The 16,449-nt window shown below is 43.8% G+C and overlaps 1 protein-coding gene across 2 annotated transcripts in view; it reads left to right on the top strand.

Moving 5' to 3' along the window:
* The first annotated feature begins 690 nt into the window (after window positions 1-690).
* Window positions 691-16,449, top strand: part of LOC309342195 (cytochrome P450 2J2-like) — a 65,978-nt gene continuing 50,219 nt past the window's right edge. The window contains exons 1-9 of one of the 2 annotated variants that reach the window (XM_081862559.1): window positions 697-1,001; window positions 3,509-3,671; window positions 5,129-5,278; window positions 6,003-6,163; window positions 6,926-7,102; window positions 9,145-9,286; window positions 9,672-9,859; window positions 11,048-11,189; window positions 12,216-12,952. In XM_081862559.1, coding sequence (XP_081718685.1) covers window positions 771-1,001; window positions 3,509-3,671; window positions 5,129-5,278; window positions 6,003-6,163; window positions 6,926-7,102; window positions 9,145-9,286; window positions 9,672-9,859; window positions 11,048-11,189; window positions 12,216-12,412 — 1,551 coding nt within the window. In that variant the 5' untranslated portion in view covers window positions 697-770 and the 3' untranslated portion in view covers window positions 12,413-12,952. Of the gene's footprint in view, window positions 1,002-3,508; window positions 3,672-5,128; window positions 5,279-6,002; window positions 6,164-6,925; window positions 7,103-9,144; window positions 9,287-9,671; window positions 9,860-11,047; window positions 11,190-12,215; window positions 12,953-16,449 lie in introns of those variants that run through there. The other variant, XM_081862560.1, reaches the window with a different exon arrangement.

The following is a 16,449-nucleotide window of genomic DNA, read 5'->3' as shown; positions in this document are numbered from 1 at the left end:
TGCAGGAAAGTGCTGGTGAATGGATGGGGTATAAATAATAAATTATTATTATTATTATTATTATTTTATTATGAGGATTTAATTTTATCAAGAAAGAACAGAGGCAGAAATTTGGGGGACTGAACTGAAGAATGGAAAAATGAGAAAATGAAATGGATAATTTGCTCATCTTTGGGACAGCATGTTTATGCTGGGATAAACTTGCCTTAGCCATAGAGCTATTGGAGACAGGGAAGTGGACAGGAGAAACAATAATAATAATTGTCACAGAAACAATAATAATAATAACAAAAAATGCAAGACCTAGTTTAATATGGGGCAAGCAGCTCACCCCACTTAAGAGTTAGTTAAATACAACCCTGATATCCCAGTTTTCTGTTTACAAGAAGAGAAGCGAAAACAAAATTCGTATAAAATGAACAAATACTATAAAAATAACTATTGCTGTAACAGAATCCCTAACAGAACAGTAGAGGAAAGGAGGCTAGCAAGAATGACTAGAAAACAAAACCAAGACCCAAAGGCTGTCACAGGACAGAAACATTTGATTCACTGCAATGGAAACCCAGACTATAATATAATGGGGATAAAACAATTAGCCATCTTGATAACAGATACAGTCATGAGGGTGTGCTATAAATAGATAATTATAATAAATGCTAGTTAGTTAGAGAGTCAGATGAGTCCAGTTTGTCTTTAAAAAGTGGAGAACATAAATAGGTGCCGGCCAGGAAAATGAGAGAGGTGGCGATGTCTCTGATGAACGCAAAATGCCCTCAGAAAAAGGGGATTCCTCTCACCCAGCTCTGCCTGGAATAAAGGAAGACCGGACCATGGGGCGAGCATCGGAATCTCTGATTACTCTGGTTCCGCGTAAGATTCTGCGCTTGATGAAACTGCCCTGGTCCCGGAAGCGCTACCCTCCTGGACCCCTTCGACTTCCCATCATCGGAGGCTTGTGGCGGTTTGGGGTCATGCTCTCCCTGGATACTTTCATGAAGGTACTTCTTTCAAAATACTTCTTCAGCTGAAAAACAGGAAGAGCGAAAAGGCATTGCAAATTATTTCCTTTATTTGAGAACTGTGGCTAATGATTCACCTGTGAAATCTAGGGCTTGAGCGTCTTGGCAGATTTTTCTGCCTGCTGTGGCAATTGCAATGTGCTGTGTTAGGTGCTGCATTGTTTAAATTGTTTTTCTTGTTGTTGCTTCTTTTATTTCTTACATATTGAATTTTAATGTATTACAATTTTAATTCCATAAGAGTAAAAATGTAATGCAATAAAATGCACAGTGTAAGAAATAAAAGAAGGAATACAAATACAATAAGAAATCAAAATGAATATTCAAATCTACAGACATGCTGTGGAGCATATTAATGCAGCTTGTGGTGGCCATGGATTATATCTGGGAACACTTGATCTATGGGCCTTTTAAGAATTTATGTGCAGAGGAAATCCTTGAAACAATAAATTTTTGGTATTCTCTCCAACAAAACTACTGATCATATTAAAGGTTACTGTGTATTCTATCAGAAATTTAGTTGCGCAGTTCTCAATCCAATTAGTTTTTCAGGGTTTTTTCCCAGTAATTCCAGCCAATTAGTCAAGAATTCTCTTCTGCTTGGTCACATTGCCAACGAAAATTATTTTTCTTTTTTTATAAAAATTAACCGATTGTGAAATAACTGGGTGAATGGCCATATTCATTATCTCATATAAAAGTTTGTGATATTCTACCCATCGATGGATGTGGAAACAAATAAAGAGACCTCAGTGGAACAAATACTAACCTCTTGCCTTTGAGAGAGAGACCTGACTCTGGGAGTAGGTGAGATTCTTGTGGTTGAAGGGAAGCCTGTCTGAGCAGGTACAAAAAAGTTATTTAAGGCCATGTGCTAACTGCAGAAATACCTTTTATCATCTTAATTTGATATGTCACCTTCTTAGAAAGCTACTGTCTCAAGGCAGAGATCTATAGTGTTCTGTCCTCAAGGAGTGACAGCCACAATGTGCTTTATGTGAGACTGCAGCTGGACTGGTGACTGGCAGTGGCCGCCGACACCATATAACACTGGTCCTGAAAGATCTTCATTGGCTCCCAGTGCGGTTCCGAGCACAATTCAAAGTGTTGGTGCTGACCTTTAAAGCCCTAAACAGCCCTGTATCCCTGAAGGAGCGTCTCCACCCCCATCATTCAGCCCAGACATTGAGGTCCAGTGCTGAGGGCCTTCTGGCAGTTCCCTCACTGTGAGAAGTGAGGTTACATGGAACCAAGCAGAGGGCCTTCTCGGTAGTGGCACCCACCCTGTGGAACGCACTCCCAGCAGATGTCAAGGCAATAAACAACTATTTTACTTTTTAAAAGACAACTGAAGGCGGTCCTGTTTAGGGAAGTTTTTAATGTCTGATGCTGTATAGTTTTTAATATTCGGTTGGAAGCCGCCCAGAGTGACTGGGGAAACTCAGCCAGATGGGCGGGCTATAAATAAATAAATAATAATAATAATTATTGCTTCAAAAGCTTCAGCTAACCCTGCAGCACACCGCCCCCCGCAAGTATGGCTTCTTATATATTTCAAAATGGCACCACCCATGAACCGGACAGTGGTTCTGCGGCTCAAGAAAATCCTAGGTGTTGTGTATTGAGTCAAAGGATTTTATATCTGTATTATTATTGTCTGTAATTGAATTAGGGTAAAGTAACTGCCTTTTGGTTCCAGAGAGTACAGCTACTATTGGTTCATTTAAGCTGCTGTATTTGGATCCTCTGTCTTATTGGTTGCCTCCAAAAGGCAGGACTGTGATTGCCTGATATTGTTCCCTCCAAAATGTATCCCTTCTAGTTTGTTCCCTGTCCCTATAAATGTAGCTCTCCCCTCCTCAGGTCTTAGTCTTGTTGCTTTTAATAAAGAAGTGTTACTAGAGAACTGTCTCCAGCATATTATGTCAAGAGAGCTGAAATCACAAACCCCACGTCACAACACTAGGGTTTGCAGAAGTGCACAAAAAACCCTTTAGAAAATGCATTAGGCTATGTGGAGGACACACCCCAAAATGTCACATTGAGGGCTGCGAAGTTTTTTTGGGACACAGCCTGCTGGTGGGAGGAGGTGGACAACCAGTTAGGAGGTGGAATGTTATGAAGCACCCTGATAGTGGTCCTGGCTGACTGGCTAGAGCCCAGAATTGTGAGTGACACTTGCCCAGCCCAGATGGCTTACACTGCAAAACTGAAACCACAAAAGATTCAAAAGAAACACAACCTGCAGCTGGCATAGTAGACCATGTTCTATCCATTCCCGGTAACATCCAGCTGGGTGGCCTTACATTATAAGTTCTAAGACTTCCCTGGGCTGCAGCATTCATCTCTCTCACACACCTTACGGCTCCAACATTTCCTGAGGGATGATTCAAATCAAAATGCCCCTACGAGCCAGTACTTGAAGCTTCTAAAATATCCTGAATATAACTAATCTCTTCTCTCTCCTTTTTTTATCTGAATGGCAGTTGGCAAAGCAATATGGGAACATTTGCACTGTATGGATTGGGCCTATACCTGCAGTCATTCTGTCCGGCTACAAAGCAGTCAAGGAAGGCCTGATCAACCATTCGGATGATTTTGCTGACCGCCCAGAAACTCCGTTCGTGAAAAGTGCAGCGAAAAATAGGGGTAAGTTCTTGGTCTGAGTAGGAGTTTTTCTCTTAGCCTTTTCTCCAGTGAAGGAAACAAAGGACCCTTCCATATGGGACGTACCTTTTCCTCATGGGCGTCGTCTTCTGCAACATGTCATTGATGCAAGAATAGTGGTGGATTTATACTGGACAATCCACATGGCTTTATTAGTTGTTCTGCTTTCCCAGTGTTACTGCATTATCCAGTCAAAGCTGGACAACCCTCCACCCGGAACATTTGCGGAATGGAAAGTTACAAGATTTCAGCAGGAAGAAACAGGACATGCACTGATGGGAAAGGGAGCAGCATGAGCCTGTGCATTCATGATGATTTGCGCTGGTGTAGTGGTTAAGAGCGATAGACTCGTAATCTGGTGAACCGGGTTTGCTTCCCCGCTCCTCCACCTGCAGCTGCTGGGTGACCTTGGGCTAGTCACACTTCTCTGAAGTCTCTCAGCCCCACTCACTTCACAGAGTGTTTGTTGTGGGGGAGAAGGGAAAGGAGAATGTTAGCCGCACTGAGACTCCTTGGGGTAGTGATAAAGCAGGATACCAAATCCAAACTCTTCTTCTTCTCTTCTTTCAGTGTTGTTTGTACCTGCAAAGTTTTGGGGCAGTGACTCACTCCCAGTCTGTGCATATTGATTAAAGAGCCGCAGTTCCATAATGGAACTGGTACTGCAGTGTAAAAAAAGAAGAAACTAGAAGTACTAACCAGTAAAACTAATGTAAAGAATTCTTTTAACAGTAGCTTTCGCATGCGCTAATTTTCTCTGATTCTTGATGGCCCCAGGTATTCTGCAAACCTTAGGACCCCACTGGGCATGTTGATACCTCCCTGCTGTTGGCCTCATTTTGGCTCCAATCCTGTTGGCACTCAGCGCTTGAGTTTGGTAATAGAGGGAGTGATGATGAAAGTCTTGTTTCTCATGTGCAAAACAAAATAAAAAAATTCCTTCCAGTAGCACCTTAAAGACCAACTAAGTTAGTTCTAGGTATGAGCTTTCGTGTGCATGCACACTTCTTCAGATACACTGAAACAGAAGTCACCAGACCCCTCTATATAGTGAGAAGGTGGGGAGGGGTATTACTCAGAAGGGTGGTGGGAATGGGTGATTGGCGGATAGCTGTGATGAGCCTGTTGACGACTCTTAACGACTGCAATAGGTCTTACAGGAAAAAGCAAGGGGTGAGGTGGTGAAAAATGGCTTTGTCGTGTATAATGAGATAATACATGACAAAGTATGCATATGCATTTTCTGAAACATTCACTGGTCTCCCACATCAGAGATATAACACTCCACAAGGAAAAAATTGATTCTGCACCAGTCTTCCTGTTCTTAGGTTCTTTAATGCCTAGGTATGGACTGCACTGGTGTTTTCTAGGCTGCTGATGTAATAGCTTTTATATGAATTTTGTAAGCAATAATTTCTCAAAGTCTGTGATGCTTTTAGGTATCGTACTTTCAAACGGTCACACCTGGAAGCAGCAGAGACGGTTCAGCGTGGTTACTATGCGGAAGCTGGGCCTGGGGAAGAAAGGCATGGAGCACCAAATAGAAGAGGCGGCCATTGAGCTTGTGGAGATTTTTGCACGTGCAAAGGGTATGTGATAGAAGAAAATGAGGCTAACTCAGGTTGGTTTGTTATCCACCTCTGCCTGAGACAATCTGCGGGTTGGGGCAACTTCCTGGGACTCACAGCAGAAGTTTCAGTTCAGTTTTGGAAGCTGAGAGAGAAGAGCCCACTGGCATCCTGTAAACTGGGTAGGGATTGCTTGGGAATACAAATATTTAGCAGCCGCAGTGCACAGAGTCAGTGCCTAGTTTGTATCCTGTTGGTGTAAAAAAAAAAAAAATCCTTGATGGAAGATGATGGATTGCAAAGGTGACAGGACTTGCTGTTGTTTGAGACCATTACATTGTTTGTAAATTGTGCAATTGTCTCACCCTGATTATATTAAGTAGGCAAAGTGTGTTAAACTGTTTTTTAAACTAAGGAACTTTCTTAATGGTTTCTTTCTTCTTTGGCGATCGCTCATCGCTGAGTAAGATTGTCTTCCATGAACACGGTCTTAACAATGAGTCCGTAAGTGACTGTGGAGGCCAATTCTGGATCCACACGTCCTTCCATAGGGGGAATATTGGTTTCCGGGCAGGAGCTGATCACAGTGTGGATTTGCCACAAGAAAGGAGCAAGAAAGACTGATTTTGAAAAGCTGTTAACTAATCACAATTTCTCCTTTTGCATAGCAAAAGAATAATAAGTGTGTGTGTGTGTGTGTGTGTGTGTGTATGAGCATTGGATCTCATTAGGATTTCATCTGCAGGGCAGCCATTTGACCCATCCTTACACATCATCAATTCAGTCAGCAACGTGATATGCGCCATGTCCTTTGGATACCGATTTTCTGTTGAAGATAAAGAATTCCTGAGGCTGGTGGAAGCCATTCGGATTAGCTTACAGTTTGGAGGCAGCTTCTTTCATGGCGTGAGTAGGTTGAAGCTTAGGCTTGGTGGTGGGCGAGCATGAGATGGGAGGCCCGTGAACTGTGGTTGCCTACAGTAGACATCAGTTCAAACTGGGATAGCCAGCAATGTCAACTCCAGATGCTGTGGACTACCACTCCCATCGGCCCCAGGCAGCATGGCCAATGATCAGGAATAATGGGAGCTGTAGTCCAAATCATCTGGGCAACACCACATGGGTTACCCCTGTAACCTTATAAATGTGAACGATACTGAATTTCTCCTCCATCTCACCTTTCAGACACTCAGGGTGAAATTTCTAGCCCTCAAGAACAAGCCAAAGCATAATAATAATAATAATAATAATAATAATAATAATAATAATAATTTATTATTTATACCCCGCCCATCTGGCTGAGCTTCCCCAGCCACTCTGGGTGGCTTTCAAAAAAATATTAAAATACTGTAGTACATCAAACATTAAAAGCTTCCCTAAACAGGGCTGCCTTCAGATGTCTTCTAAAAGTCTGGTAGTTGTTGTTCTCTTTGACATCTGGTGGGAGGGCGTTCCACAGGGAAGGCACCACTACCGAGAAGGCCCTCTGCCTGGTTCCCTGTAACTTGGCTCCTCGCAGTGAGGGAACTGCCAGAAGGCCCTCGGTGCTGGACCTCAGTGTCCGGGTAGAACGATGGGGGTGGAGACGCTCCTTCAGATATAAGCATGAGGTTGGAGTTGACTTGTGGGTTGTGTTGCTGATAGGATGTGCCTTTTCTTTCCTTGTAGCTCTACGAAATTCTCCCGTTTGTCATGAAATTTCTCCCAGGGCCTCACAAAACCGCATTGTCCTCCATTGAGATGGTCGTTTCATTTGCGAAGAACGAGATAGCGAAGCACAAGGAAGATCAGACTGTGCATGAGCCCATGGACTTCATTGATTTCTATCTATCTCATATGGAGAGGGTAAGTAACTGCTTTGTGGGTGAATGTTTCTTCTTCAATGAATAGTTGCATTCTCTGTTACGATCGAACAATAACATCTGCGGGACCGCTGGGAATCCCCCCTGCCCTTATTAGTCATTTTATGTAAACTGTGTTACTTTTACTGTTGTTAGCCGCTCTGAGCCTGGCTTCGGCTGGGGAGGGCGGGATATAAATAAAAATTTATTATTATTATTTTATTATCATGGGAGTTGCAGGCAAAAAACATCTGGAGGGCCGAGGTTGAGGAAGTCTGGTATAGGAACATAATAAGAGCTGCTGGATCTAGCCAATGGCCCATCTAGTCCAACATCCTGCTTTCACAGTGGCCAATAGGATGCCTCTGGAAACTAGCAAGCAGGATTCAAGCACAAGAGAAACTCTCCCCTCCTGCGGTTTTGAGCAACTGCGATTCGGAAGCATTGCTGCCTCCGACCAAGAAGGAACAGCATAGACATCCTGGCTAGTAGCTGTTCATAGCGCTCTTTAAAAGCCATCTAGGTTGTTTTTGTTGTTGTTTTTTTATTTATTTTTCTTTTTTATTCATTATATACACCTCAAATTCTTAACATTTACAATATATTCCTCCCTCCCTCCCCTCTCTTAACAGAAAAAGTTATTAATAACATAACTTCAAGCCTAAAGACATGAAAATAACAGTAAATACACCATCATCTTTCACTATTTTCAAAACATTTTCTAATGCTAATAATGTGAATGTTTATTTAAATCCTGCCATCAAGTCTATTGACCTTCTTTGTTTCAGCAAATATAATATGAGTGGTTCCCAATCTTTTTCAAAGTCTCCGTTGTCTTTTTCTCTTATTCTATCTGTCATTTTTGCCAGTTCTGCATAGTTCATCAACTTCTCTTGCCATTGTTCTTTAGTTGGTATTTTTCCAGTCTTCCAATTTTGTGCAATCAACATTCTTGCTGCTGTAGTGGCACACATAAATAAAGTCCTCATTTTCTTTGGTATGTCTTGACCTAAAATACCTAACAAAAAGGCTTCTGGTTTTTTTGTTTTTTTAAAAAAGGTTATTTTCAACATTTTCTTCAATTCATTATATATCATTTCCCAGTAGGATTGCGAAAAGGTAAAACGCTACTAAAGCCATCTAGGTTGATGGCAATTGCTCTCTCTCATGGGAGGGAGTTCCATAGCTTACCTATGTGCAGAGGCTGGAAGGCCACCTGCCATGCATGATATCGTTGAGATTCCTGCATTGCACAGGGTTGGACTAGATTCTCACAATAAGAATGGGTTTTTCCTTCCAGACTGTCACTGGTTTTTTTGGGGGATGGGATTCAATTGCATACAAGCAAATTTAGGGTGCATGATTATGGATGATTGTTGGAGGTTTTGAACAATGATCTACTCCCCCCCCCAAAGATACGGAAAGTGACAGGGAATTGCATTTGGAAGTGCGGGGTAACAATTGCTTCAATGCAACAGCATCTAACCTCCTCACAAACAAATCAGGATGAATGCTCAAGGAGCAGGTCACCTGGAAACACCCTCACATTCAGGTCTAGTATCAAGAAGAGAAATAGCATGGTGTTCCGATAGTGGCAGGAATCAGATTACTCAGGTGGTAATTCCTCTACTCATCCTTGGTCTTCCTTGTGGCAGTCACTGTTTGACCTCTGCTTACTAGACAGCTGGAACTTCCTCAGCTCCTGATGGAGGTAAGTCTTAGTCAATTAACTGTATGCACTTACCGGTATGTTGTTTAATCAATAAAATTTACATACATAAATGCAAAAAACAATAGTTTTGAAGCAAAAAGTATACTTTTCTGATTTAGCACATCTGTGTCGCAGCAGGCATAATCTCAGGAAAGGCACCCCCTCATTTAAGGAGTCACTTCACTGTCTGCAATTTTTATTAATACTTGTATATTATATGGAAGGCCCATTTTCCAGGGCTTATACTGGCATAAGATCCACTGGTCTTAGTTTAGCTGACTGGGGACTGTGAGTCACTGTGAACTGAATCTAACCTCCGCTATTGCTTACAACAGAACAAGGATGACCCCTACTCTACCTACAATGAGGACAACCTGGCTCAGTGTATTTTTGACCTCTTTATTGCTGGAACAGAGACAACTGCTACCACTCTGCAATGGGCGCTGCTCCTCATGGCGACACATCCAGATATTCAAGGTGAAAGGGAACTGTGCAATGGCAGCAAGAGGCCATTTTGACCTCTTGATCTTGGACCTGAATTTCTCTCAGGTTGGCCCCCATCCAGCCCATTACTACTTCTGGGCATACACCTTCAAAGCCTCTCTTGATTCAGATGGAATGGAGAGACAGAGCTGTGTGTCACCAGCATACTGACGGCATCATGCTCCAGATCTCTGGAAGATCCCGGCAGATCTTGCTGCAAGAGGCTACCCTTCTGAAAATCATTATTCAGGTTTTCCACCCCAGCAGGTCTAGGTGGAATACTTTCCTGTGGAACAAATACCCCTTAATGATTGATCAACTTGTTTAACTTGAGATGTTTCATCCGAAACAAAGCTTAATTCTCCACCATTTTCCTCAGAGAAAGTCTACCAGGAGATGGAAGATGTTTTCGGTTCATCTCACTCAATCCGCTATCAAGATCGGAAGAAGCTCCCCTACACCAATGCTGTGATTCATGAGATCCAGCGTTCAAGATATATCTTTTTAATTGGGCTTCCAAGGCAAAGCGTGAAGGATGTGAACTTGCACGGTTTTCACATTTCAAAGGTACAGACGATTGTAACAGCTGCATTTCTATAGCCCAGAAGTGGCCCTAAAGTGGTGCCTCAGGTTAAGAACAGTTTCAGGTTAAGAACAAACCTCCAGAACAAATTAAGTTCTTAAACCAAGGTACCACTGTATTGAATTGGCAACAAATAGCACCTTCGGGTGTGTGTGTGTGGGGGGACTTTGGTGGGGCTGTGAGAGTAAGGGTTAAGTTCTCTTTCCCAACCTTCAGTGCTGCCCATGTTGTTTCTACAATTCAGTTTATTTTAAATGCATGCTAATTGCACTCACCCAGTTAGGTCTACCCTGGCCAAGATAAAGGCCCTATCTGAACTGTACATTTAAAGCAGCACTTAAGTTTAAACTGCCCTTAACGAATTAGGGAGACTGAGAGAATTCCGGGTGCTGAGAGTTAGGAAGCCCCTATTCCCATCACGGAGCTACAATTCTCAGAGTTCCTTGGGATGAAGGTTTGATTACTAAACCTCTCTATGTATCGCAGCTCTGAGGGGACTAGGAATTTCCTAATAACTTTCAGCACCCTTAACAAACTACAGCTCCCAGGATCCTTTGTGGGGAGCCATGACTGCTGGTATGATACTGATATTGTGTAGATGGGACCTAACTGCCCCAGAAATCCACAGGATCGCTTCTGCGGAGCTTCTTCACAATTTGCATGCTTGCATCAGCACTCAAGACTTTTAAATTCATGGAAGTGCAATTCTGAAAATTCATCATTTATGCAATTCTCCAGTTACAGGAGAATGGAGCTTGTATGTAAAGATTAGTGGAAATACTACTACTACTACTACTACTAATAATAATACTAATAATACTAATAATTATACCCTGCCCATCTGGCTGGGTTTTCCCAGCCACTCTGGGTGGCTCCCAACAAAACATCTAACATTAAAAAAAACAGGGTTGCCTTCAGATGTCTTCTAAAAGTCAGATAGCTGTTTATTTCCTTGACATCTGATGGGAGGGCGTTCCACAGGGTGGGTGTCACCATTGAGAAGGCCCCCTGCCTGGTTCCCTGTAACCTCACTTCTTGCAGTGAGGGAACTGCCAGAAGGCCCTCGGAGTTGGACTTCACTGAGCGATGGGGATGGAAAATGGGGGAACTGAAGGGCAAAAGTGCAATGTTCTGTTTAGATGCCTCCTGAGACAAGTCTTCCTTCCCTGCAGGGGGCTGTGATTGCTCCAGATCTCCGCTCTGTTCTTCTTGATCCTAAGGAATGGGCAACACCTAAAAAGTTCAACCCAAATCATTTTTTGGATGAGGACGGGCAGTTTGTGGACAGAGAAGCATTTCTGCCATTTGGTGCAGGTATGTGCAAGAAGCCCCAACTGTTGCATTCAGACAAACACTTTATTCCATTTTCTTGATGTTTTCTTACCAGATGATTTTCACATTCTGTGTGATCTTCCACACAACATAAATGCCACTTCTGGAGATGTAGCGGAATCTAGTGGAAGTTTAGCGCTCGTTTCAATTTGTTTCCAGAAAGCAACCTGTTCTCAGCTCTGTTAGCACGGAAAATAGAGCTGCAAAATTTGGGGTGCTGTTCCAACATACAGTTCTCTCCCACCATTTTCTTTGGTGCAACATGGCAGAACAGAAGCGCACATGCGCACTAAGGACTAGCATTGGATACAACACAATAAAAATAGTTATAATAAGTATTATTATTAGTAATAACTAGTGTCATTCGTAAAAACAATGGTAATTATTAAATACTACTATTAGTACTTACTAGCTAATGATAGAGATTTTAGCATACAGTTTAAACATGTAATTTTAGTACATATAATTCTTTTTAAATTACTGGTTTGATTCTTTATATTACCTTCATTATGAACCTTGTTTTCTGTGTTTGCTTTTACTGGTATTTTTAATGAACACTTTAGATTGTCTTTTGTAAGCTGCTTAGAGGTCTTTAGTTTGAGGAAGCAACTAAAGCAACTTTTACTAGACTCAGGAATTAGGGGAGATCTGGCCTCCCGCAAACCCATAACAATACTTAAAAGGGAGATTTAAATAAACACATTACTGAAATAAAATAAGTAACCAGTCCTGATCTCATGCTGAGCCAGGTCTTGGCAGCCCCTGGAATAAAGCCCACTTTCTCAGTGACATCCCCACACCCCAAAGTTGAAAGGGAGGCATGGGGGACTCGGGAATCGTAGAAAGAGGAGTTGCTGCAGGATGCTTTCATAGACTGAATGAGGCCCAGACACCCAGATTCTTTTCTCAGAGTCGAAGCAAATTGGTGCCCTGGGTAAATACTCTGGCGTATCGGTGGAATAGCAGATAATTCAATTCCTGCTTGCCTCTTTCTTCATTTTCCTGCAGGTGCTCGGGTGTGTCCAGGGGAGCAAATGGCAAAGATTGAGCTTTTCATCTTTTTCACCAGCCTGTTGAGAGCATTCAGGTTCCAGCTGCCAAAAGGAGTGAGAGGAGTCCATAAGAAGCCTATAATAGGGCTGACGGTCCGTCCTCGCCCCTACAAAATCTGCGCTGTTCCCCGCTGCAGCCACATAAACAATTAGGGGGGCTGGTCAACTACTGCAATCTCCTCCTTTAATCCCTTCCCGCCATCCTCACATTCTTTCTTGGCTTCCTCAATTGAGATTCTCCAATCTGTGATGCCACTGTGCTGCTGCTGCTCTGGTGAGTGCTGGGTGGACGGCTCCCTTTCCTGACAACTCCATTGGGCCTGGGGGGCAGAGCCTGCACTCACCGCCACAGTTTAGAGGCCTGAGCAGCTCCCTGCAGCAAGTGACAAAATGGTTTTAAACGTTTTAAGTGCTTTTAATTTGCTGCACCTTAAATGGTGGTTGTTGTTTTTTATAATTTTTTATAATTTTATAATTTTATTTCTGCTTGGGGTTGGATAAGTATTTAGTCAGGGTGGGGAGTAGTTTAATTTTAGCACTATTGTTTCTTGCTTTGCTTCTATTTTTATTATTCTGTTAAGTTATTATATAGTTTGTATTTTGCCTTTTAAGGGGAAGGGTCAGGGCTGCCTGGGAGTGGGCCTTAGCCAATAGAATGGCTGGGGCATGTTCCACAGGGGGGGATGCACTGGGAAAAACGATCTCAGTGATCATGGGTAGGAGGAGGAGTTACGCTAAGACTAGACCATGTCATTACAGAGGGGGCAGGTTTAGTCATTGTCTGAGGACTATTCCTGCCTCCGGGTCTGGTCCTGACCGGATGGATACTAGAATCAGCAAGGGATACCTACATGACCTGAAGGTGCTGCTGTGCAATGCCAGGTCAATGATTCATAAGACCACTGCCATCCATGACTTGATTGTGGATGGAGGATTTGACCTGGCATGTGTGACAGAGACCTGGTTGGATGAAGCAGATGGGCCTGTCCTTGCCGCTGCTTGCCCACCAGGTTTCTCTTACGCACAGCAACCCAGGTCATGTGGGTGGGGAGGGGGGGTTGCAGTGATTTTTATGAAGTCATTAGTCTGCAGCAGGCGTCCTATTAGGAAGACCCAGTTTTCTGAGTGCATGTTCTGGAAGTTGGGCAATAGGGGCAGTACAGGATTCCTATTGGTGTACCGACCTCCCCGCTGCACCAAGGATTCCTTGCCCGAGCTGCTTCAGGTCGTGGCGGATATGCTCCTGGAGACACCTAGCTTGGTTGTCCTGGGGGATTTTAACATCCATGCTGACACGACCTTACAAGGGGCCGCTCGGGACTTCGTTGAAAGCATGGCCTCCATGGGGCTGTCCCTGAATAAGTTTGGCCCAACTCATAGCTGCGAACATGCCTTAGACTTGGTGTTTACCTCTACGGATGTTGGTGATCTGACACTAACTAAAAGTGAAACAAAAGAAGTGCCATGGTCAGATCACTTCCTGGTGCAACTGGACTTCTCCACGACCCTTCCCCTCTGCAGGGAGGTGGGACCGATTCGGATGGTCCGCCCCCACTACTTAATGGATCCAATTGGTTTCCAGAGAGTGGTAGGGGATGTTTTATCCCAAGTTGATGGCCTCTCAGCTGATTCCCTGGTGGTCCGCTGGAATGCGGAGTTAACCAAGGCTATTGACTGACTGGCTCCGAAGTGCCCTCTCTGATTGCACGGAGCCCGGACAGCCGTGTGGTTTTCCCCGGAGCTGAGGGTGATGAAACAATCATTGAGACGGCTAGAGCGCTGGTGGCGGAAAACTCACTCTGAATCAGACCGGACACGGGCTAGAGCTCAATGTCGAGCCTACCAAGTGGCAATGGCGACGGCGAAGAGGGCCTTCTTTGCCGCCTCCATTGCATCTGCAGAAAACAGCAGCAGGAGACTTTTTCAGGTGGTTCATAATCTATCGGAACCACCTGTACCACCAGGGCCTGGTAGGGACCCCAAGATCTCCTGCAATGCTTTTGCAAAGTTTTTTGCAGTTAAAGTCGCTCAGATTCAGAAGGAGGTAGACTCCACCGTGGGAGTAGGGCCGGGGCGGGAGAGTGCTAGAGTTCTGTCTAGTCCTGTTACATGGGATCAATGGGTGTTCATCAGCATGCAGATGACACCCAGCTCTACCTCTCCTTTAAATCAGAACCAGTGAAGGTGGTGAAGGTCCTGGGTAAGTGCCCGGAGGCGGTTGGAGGATGGATGGCAGCTAACAGATTGAGGTTGAATCCTGACAAAACAGAAGTACTGTTTTTGGGGGACAGGGGGCGGGCGGGTGTGGGGGACTCCCTGGTCCTGAATGGGGTAACTGTGCCCTTGAAGGACCAGGTGCGCAGTCTGGGAGTCATTTTGGACTCACAGCTGTCCATGGAGGTGCAGGTTAATTCTGTGTCCAGGGCAGCTGTCTAACAGCCCTACCTGCCCGCGGACTGTCTCGCCAGAGTGGTGCATGCTCTAGTTATCTCCCGCTTGGATTACTGCAATGCGCTCTACGTGGGGCTACCTTTGAAGGTGACCTGGAAACTGCAATTAATCCAGAATGTGGCAGCTAGACTGATGACTGGGAGTGGCCGCCGGGACCACATAACATCGGTTCTGAGAGATCTGCATTGGCTCCCAGTACATTTCCGAGCACAATTCAAAGTGTTGGTGCTGACCTTTAAAGCCCTAAACGGTCTTGGTCCTGTATACCTGAAGGAGCGTCTCCACCCCCATCGTTCAGCCCGGACACGGAGATCCAGCGCTGAGGGCCTTCTGGCGGTTCCCTCATTGCGAGAAGTAAGGTTACAGGGAACCAGACAGAGGGCCTTCTTGGTAGTGGCGCCCACCCTGTGGAACACCCTCCCTTCAGATGTGAAGGAAATAAGTAGCTATCCTATCTTTAAAAGACATCTGAAGGCAGCCCTGTTCAGGGAAGTTTTTAATATTTAATACTGTATTGTTTTTAATACTTGATTGGGAGCCGCCCAGAGTGGCTGGGGAAACTCAGCCAGATTGGTGGGGTATTAATAATAAATTATTATTATTATTATTATTATTATTATTATTATTATTATTATTATTATAAGTTACCACCAGCCTAGCAAATATTCATTGTTCCTCATTCATTGCTTGTGCACAAGTATCCGGGACCGATTTCTTGCAGTTCTCCTGTGTGTTTCAGAGACGGCAAGGGATTAGCTGAATAAACTATTTGGTCAGATCTATGTTCTGAGCTGTGAGTGTATTATTTGATAAAGGATGAGCTGTTATATGCCACCCCAGTCTCTGTGAGCACTACAAGTTTCTAAGGGTTGCAGGCACACTATAAACAGGAAATGAACGCATAGCCACTGTGGTTTTAAACCCGTTCATTTCCTGTTGATGGAAAAGCTGTTGATGTTACGCATGACCTGACCTGCTCCTATGGATCAGATAAGAAACTAAATAACTGATCAAGCTGGCCGTAATGAGGTCACCACAGGTGTCCTGTAGTAGCCTACACATAAAATCTTCTTCACAATTTTCTATTTCCTTCTGGAAATAGTCCTTTTGAAAATAGCAGGAGTAGCAAGAAGGAGCAAATAATTTACTTGATGAATATTGAAGAAGGCAAGCTGCCACCTGGTGTATACAAAGTACAAAACTGGGTTTGCTAACCACAAAAATGGGTTGTTCCACTGCCCTCAGAAGCTTGGGGTGGTGGCAGCCCAGGAAAGGCATTATTTGTAGCGGTCCCTAACTCCCTCCCACCTCTTTACCCTAGTTTTTGATACGTGAGATGCGTATATTTTTAGAACCCACCTTATTTTTATAATGTAAAGTTGTTTTTCTGGGGAAACCCAGCCAGATGGATGGGGTATAAATCATCATCATCATCATCATCATCATCATCATCATCATTGTGTAATATTGCATTTTAACATTAATATTGAGTTTTAATTGTTGTAACCCAACTTTGGAACTCAGGGTGAAGGGCAGGTAAAAGATTGTAATAAATAACAGCGACAACTTGAATGCTACAATTCAGAGCTTTCCTCAGCACAGAACTCTTATCTAGTTGTATGCTATAGCACTTGGACTTACATGCATCAACCTCTGCTGTCCCCGCCATTTACTGAAGAACTTAATTACAGTGGTACCTTGGTTCTTGAACTTAATCTGTTCCAGTAGTCCGTTCGATT

Source organism: Podarcis erhardii, assembly GCF_964252035.2.
Source record: "Podarcis erhardii genome assembly, chromosome: 5".
Taxonomy (NCBI): Eukaryota; Metazoa; Chordata; class Lepidosauria; order Squamata; family Lacertidae; genus Podarcis; species Podarcis erhardii.
Note: the sequence above shows the minus strand (reverse complement) of the source record. Positions and strands in the feature narration are given on the sequence as shown.